The sequence below is a fragment of the Phasianus colchicus genome, chromosome Z, assembly GCF_987193195.1.
Source record: "Phasianus colchicus chromosome Z, bPhaCol1.hap1.1, whole genome shotgun sequence".
NCBI lineage: Eukaryota > Metazoa > Chordata > Aves > Galliformes > Phasianidae > Phasianus > Phasianus colchicus.
The window spans coordinates 39,829,195-39,835,588 of NC_143476.1; the positions used below are offsets into that span (position 1 = coordinate 39,829,195).

At 46.2% G+C, this 6,394-nt stretch overlaps 1 protein-coding gene across 1 annotated transcript; it reads left to right on the forward strand.

The window, feature by feature from the left end:
- Nucleotides 1–382: 382 nt before the first annotated feature.
- LOC149912903 (uncharacterized) lies at nucleotides 383–2,995 on the forward strand. The gene has a single exon (XM_090131660.1). The coding sequence runs from the start codon at nucleotides 1,034–1,036 to the stop codon at nucleotides 2,993–2,995; it is 1,962 nt and encodes a 653-aa protein (XP_089987786.1). The 5' UTR covers nucleotides 383–1,033.
- The last annotated feature ends 3,399 nt before the right edge of the window (nucleotides 2,996–6,394 follow it).

The following is a 6,394-nucleotide window of genomic DNA, read 5'->3' on the forward strand; positions in this document are numbered from 1 at the left end:
AACAGCTGACCCAAAGAGAACAAAGAAATGTCTCATACCATACCATGGCATCATGCTCAGCACTAGAAACTGAGGTGAAGAAGAAGGAAAGGTGAAATATTAGCAGTGATAGTGTTGGCATTCCTAACGAAACACTACAAATGATGGGCCTCGCTTTCTCAGTTCATCGTTGAGTATCTGACTGCTAATGGGAGGCAGTGTCTGAACTACTTTTGTTTTTCTTTGTGCAACCTTTCCTCTATGTACTAAACTGTCTTTTTATCAACTTGTGTCATGGTTTTGGTTTTTTTTTTTATTTGATTTTCAATATTCCACATCAAAACATCATGTACTGGAATTAAAGTGTTAATGCTCTAACTCTACGTACCTATCCCTATACATTACGGAAGTCATGGGATCTGACCCTTCCGGGGGGACGGTCTCTTACTGCCTGGCAGTGGGTGCTGGAGGGTGCTTTCCTAGCCGTTCCAAGCTTTTTCAGGTTTGACTCGGTCTCGGGAACTCTCTCTCATATCTTGTTTGACTTATTAGTCTCAATTCCAATTAGATTGTATTATATTGTATTATTTTGCATTCCGATATCATAGTTAGTAAAATAAGTTTACCTCCATAGTTTGTTGCCGCTGTTTTTTTCCTTTTCCCCCTACCTTCCCATTTTGTGGGCCCAGGCGGGGGGTGGGGAAGGCAGGGGCCTACTGCCCCCTGTCACGGGCATTAACTGATCTAGTTAATTCCGTGACAGATTTTTGGTGGAGAATGCGGGCATAGCTGCCTTTTGCTTTTTGGTTTTTGCTTTTTGGCTCTTAGAACGAATCTCGCTCTCTGCTCTTAGAGAGCAGCTTCGTTAGGGAGCATTATCAGTAGTTCAGGTTTTTGTGCTGGAAAACTTGACCTTGAAAGACCAGGCGTACTGCCAGTATTCTGGGATATCTATAAACTTTGAGCACTGCTTAGTCTGAGTAGTGCCTTTTTTTTTCTTCCCCCCCCTCTTGTTAGTTTCAATTCATTAACCCTTTTTGAGCAGAAACCAGCGATGAACCCACTCTTTTTCGTGGAAACGCTGAGTAAGGGATTAAAAGCTATGGTGTTTCTCGCGACCTACTGGCGAATCATCAATGTCATCTTTACTTGTTGTGGAATGGTGTACGTATATAACTACATAAAGGCACTGATGGAGACGCCTGTATGGTACCTATCTTGGTACCTATATGCAATGTTTAATATGAATTTTGACTCTTGCATCCCGGATGGAATGGCTAATTTCACAAGCAACTACATCCCAAATGGAATAGCTGATTTTACAAACCACACGGTGTTCAAACCAGTTTCCAAGTTTTCCTTTTGGTTTATCAAACATTTTTCCAATGCTGAGTTAACTCAAATGCTTGTGAACGTAACGGGCGTAGCAGCCCTGTTCATATCAGTCTTCCTGAATCTATTTCTATACAGGACTATAAGGACTATGATTAAGCAGAAGGAGTCTCCTCCAAATCCAGAGAATACTGACTGGCAGGGAATATGGAGAGATTTAGGAGAAATCTTAGAAGAATGGGGACCCACAATGTCATGGGATTTCACTCTTGAGCATCTGTGGCATCCCCAGAAACTTAGCCAGTATCTGAGACAGGGGCAGTGCGGCTTAGGTAAATCTAAGGAGGTACAACTTATTTGGGGTTTGGCTTGTGCTTACCGTGCCCTATATAATACTGTTTTGGAGAGAGAGAGTTTCCGAGCTGAGGTTCAAGCCAAAGGGGAAGTCAAATCTGATCAATTACAGGAGACACCAGTAACAATATCAGTTGCCCCTGTGGAGGGCAAGAAATGGAAACGAGTGTCCTCACGTCTAGAACGGAAAAAAGAAGAAGAGGAGGAGGAGGTGGAGGAAGATCCAGGTGAGGGGCCCTCCTCGAAACCATCAACATCAAGAAAGGCAAAAGGAAAAACTAAGAGACATGCAGAAGAGAGTGATGAAGAGGAAGTTTCTATTACTACTCGTCGGCCTCTGAAGATGACTGAAATCCAAGGCTCAAGAAAGGAATTTACACGGCGCCCAAATGAAACTATCGTTTCCTGGTTAGTTCGCTGTTGGGACGACGGGGCCAGTAGCTTGTCTCTAGATGGTAATGAAGCCCGCCAACTAGGAGCCATTGCCAGAGATCCAGCTATTGACAGAGGAATTAGTCGATGTCTGGATGGGGCTGCCTCCCTCTGGGAACGAGTATTAACAGCCGTGAAGGAAAGGTACCCCTTCAAAAGCGGCTTGAAGCCTATGACAAAAAGGTGGGATACAATTGAACAGGGTATCCAGTATTTGAGGGAAATAGCCGTGGTGGAAATGTTGTATGACCCGAACTGTGTTTTTAACGACCCACAAGGCCATGACCCTGAGAGAGTGAGAACAACGCGTGAAATGTGGCAGCAACTCACATCAACAGCACCAGCCAGATACACCTCTGCACTATTGGCAGCATCGGACAGATACCAGGACCAACAGAGAAGCCCCTTACTTTATGAATTGATTCTTATGCTCCAAAGCTATGAACAACAGCTACCCCCAACTCGCGCCGCCATCGCCGCCATCTCACAAATGACGGAGCAACTGAATGAAATGCGAGAGCAAATGTCTTCACTGATGAATCGTGACAAACCTGTAGAAGTATCAGAAACGCTTGATGAAGATCAGAATAGTCAAAAGAGTCTACTGAAGGAGATGAAGGAGATGATGGAACAAGTGTGGATCCAACTAACTAAAGACGATGAACCCTCCTTCTCAGGTGCAAAATCAAAAATCTCAGCTGTTAGAGGCAAACGCTCTCCAGCTCCAGGAAGGAATCCTACATCGCGACTTGCCTTGTGGCGTTACTTACGTGACCATGGAGAAGACATGAGGAAGTGGCATGACCAAGCTACTCATGTACTACGAGCACGGGTGAGAGAATTACAAGGCAGATCAACCGCCAGTGCAGTTGCTCCGGTTACCACAGGTAATGAATAGAGGGGCCCTGCCCTCAGTCAGGGGGGGGAAAGGGATAATAGAGTTTATTGGACTGTGTGGATCCGATGGCCTGGCACATCAGAACCACTGAAATATAAGGCATTGGTGGATACCGGTGCACAGTGCACTCTGATGCCCTCAACTTATGAAGGGACAGAATCAATCCATATTTCTGGAGTGACTGGGGGCTCTCAAGAATTGACTGTGTTGGAGGCCGAGATAAGCCTCACTGGTAGGAACTGGCAAAAGCATCCTATTGTGACTGGTCCAGGGGCTCCATGTATACTTGGTATTGATTACCTCAGAAGGGGGCATTTCAAGGATCCTAAGGGGTATCGATGGGCCTTTGGAATAGCTGCTGTAGACACAAACAACATTAAGCAGCTGTCTGTTTTGCCTGGCCTGTCAGAAGATCCGTCTGTTGTGGGACTGCTACAGGTAAAAGAGCAACAGGTACCAATTGCTACAAAAACAGTGCACAGACGGCAGTACCGCACCAACAGGGATTCCTTGCTCCCCATTCATAAGTTGATTCGTCAACTAGAGAGTCAGGGAGTGATCAGCAAAACTCACTCGCCTTTTAATAGTCCCATATGGCCAGTGCGTAAAGCCAGCGGAGAATGGAGGCTGACGGTGGACTATCGTGGCCTGAATGAGGTCACACCCCCACTGAGTGCTGCTGTGCCGGACATGTTAGAACTCCAGTATGAACTGGAATCAAAAGCAGCCAAATGGTATGCCACCATTGACATTGCTAATGCCTTTTTCTCCATTCCTTTGGCCAAAGAATGTAGGCCACAGTTTGCTTTCACCTGGAGGGGTGTTCAGTATACTTGGAACCGTTTGCCCCAGGGGTGGAAACACAGCCCAACCATTTGCCACGGGTTGATCCAAACTGCATTAGAACAGGGCAGTGCCCCTGAGCACTTGCAGTACATTGATGATATCGTTGTGTGGGGCGATACAGCAGAAGAAGTCTTCACAAAAGGGGAGCGAATAATCCAGATTCTTCTGCGTGCTGGTTTTGCTGTTAAGCGGAGCAAAGTGAAAGGACCTGCTCAGGAGATTCAGTTCCTAGGTATAAAGTGGCAAGATGGCCGTCGTTACATCCCGACAGATGTGATCAACAAAATCACCGCTATGTCTCCACCCACTAGTAAGAAAGAGACACAATCTTTTTTAGGTGTAGTGGGCTTTTGGAGAATGCATGTTCCAAACTATAGCTTCATTGTAAGCCCCCTTTATCATGTGACGCGAATGAAGAATGAGTTTACATGGGGCCCTGAGCAGCAGCAGGCTTTTGAACAGATTAAACAGGAGATAGCCCGTGCCGTGGCCTTAGGGCCAGTACGGACAGGGCAGGATATAAAGAACATCCTCTACACTGCTGCTGGAGAGAAAGGTCCCACTTGGAGTTTGTGGCAAAGAGCCTCAGGAGAGACCCGAGGCCGACCCCTGGGATTCTGGAGTCGGGCCTACAAGGGATCGGAAGAGGGCTACACTCCAACTGAAAAGGAGATCTTAGCTGCTTATGAGGGGGTTCGGGCTGCTTCTGAAGTGGTCGGTACTGAAACACAGCTCCTTCTGGCACCTCGACTACCAGTGTTGAACTGGATGTTTAAAGGAAAGGTTCCCCCCACCCATCACGCAACTGATGCCACTTGGAGTAAGTGGATTGCGTTAATTACGCAACGAGCGCGGATGGGGAACCTCAGCCGTCCAGGAATCCTAGAGGTGATCATGGACTGGCCTGAAGGTAAAAAGTTTGGAACATCACCAGCAGAAGAAGTATCACGAGCTAAAGAGGCCCCACCATACAATGAATTACCAGAAAATGAAAGAAAGTATGCCCTGTTCACTGATGGATCATGTCGTATTGTGGGAAAGCATCGCAGATGGAAATCTGCTGTGTGGAGCCCCACACGACAAGTTGCAGAGGCCACTGAAGGGAAAGGAGAATCAAGCCAATTTGCAGAGGTAAAGGCTGTCCAACTGGCCTTGGATGTGGCTGAACGGGAGAGGTGGCCAATGCTTTATCTTTACACTGACTCATGGATGGTGGCAAATGCTTTGTGGGGGTGGTTACAGCAGTGGGAGCAAAATAACTGGCAAAGAAGGGGTAAACCTATTTGGGCTGCTGAACTGTGGAAAGACATTGCTGCCCGAATAAAGAATATGGTTGTAAAGGTGCGCCATGTAGATGCTCATGTGCCCAAGAGTCGGGCTACTGAAGAACAGCAAAATAACCACCAGGTGGACCGAGCTGCCAAAATTGAGGTGGCTCAGATAGACCTGGACTGGCAGAACAAGGGTGAATTATTTCTAGCTCGGTGGGCTCATGAGACCTCAGGCCATCAGGGGAGAGATGCAACATATAAGTGGGCTAGAGACCGAGGGGTGGACTTAACTGTGGATGCAATTGCACAGGTTATTCATGACTGTGAAACATGCGCCATAATCAAACAAGCCAAGAAGATGAAACCACTCTGGGAGGAAGGGCGATGGCAAAAGTATAAATATGGGGAGGCATGGCAGGTTGATTATATCACCCTGCCACGATCCCGCAGTGGTAAGTGTTATGTGCTTACCATGGTAGAGGCGACCACTGGGTGGCTTGAAACATATGCAGTACCCCATGCTACCGCCCGAAACACCATCTTAGGTCTTGAGAAACAAGTCCTGTGGCGACATGGCACCCCAGAAAGAATTGAGTCAGATAATGGGACTCATTTCAAAAATTCTCTTGTAAATACTTGGGCCAAAGATCATGGCATTGAGTGGATTTACCATATCCCCTACCATGCACCAGCCTCTGGTAAAATCGAACGATACAATGGGTTGTTAAAAACAATGCTGAAAGCAATGGGTGGCGGAACATTTAAGCACTGGGAGAAGCATTTGGCAGAAGCCACCTGGTTAGTCAATACCAGAGGATCTATCAATCGTGATGGTCCTACCCAACCCAGCTCTCTACATACCGTAGAGGGAGATAAGGTCCCTGTTGTACATGTAAAGAGCATGTTGGGAAAAGCAGTTTGGGTTCTTCCAGCTTCTGGAAAGGGCAAACCTCTCCGCGGTACTGTTTTTGCCCAAGGACCTGGATCTACTTGGTGGGTAATGCAGGAAAATGGGGATGTTCAATGTGTACCACAAGGAAACTTGATGCTGGGGGAGTGCAGACAGTAATTCTATGTATATGTATATAGACGTGTGCGTGTGATGCATTTGTAATCATTTTGTTTGTTTGTATATGTATGTGTATATATATATATATATAAAGCATGATGTAGCGATGTAGAATAAGGGGTGGAATGTCATGGTTTTGGTTTTTTTTTTTATTTGATTTTCAATATTCCACATCAAAACATCATGTACTGGAATTAAAGTGTTAATGCTCTA

What these genes read in the sequence shown, in the direction of transcription:
- LOC149912903 (XM_090131660.1), top strand. Translation starts at nt 1,034, where the DNA reads ATGAACCCACTCTTTTTCGTGGAAACGCTGAGTAAGGGATTAAAAGCT.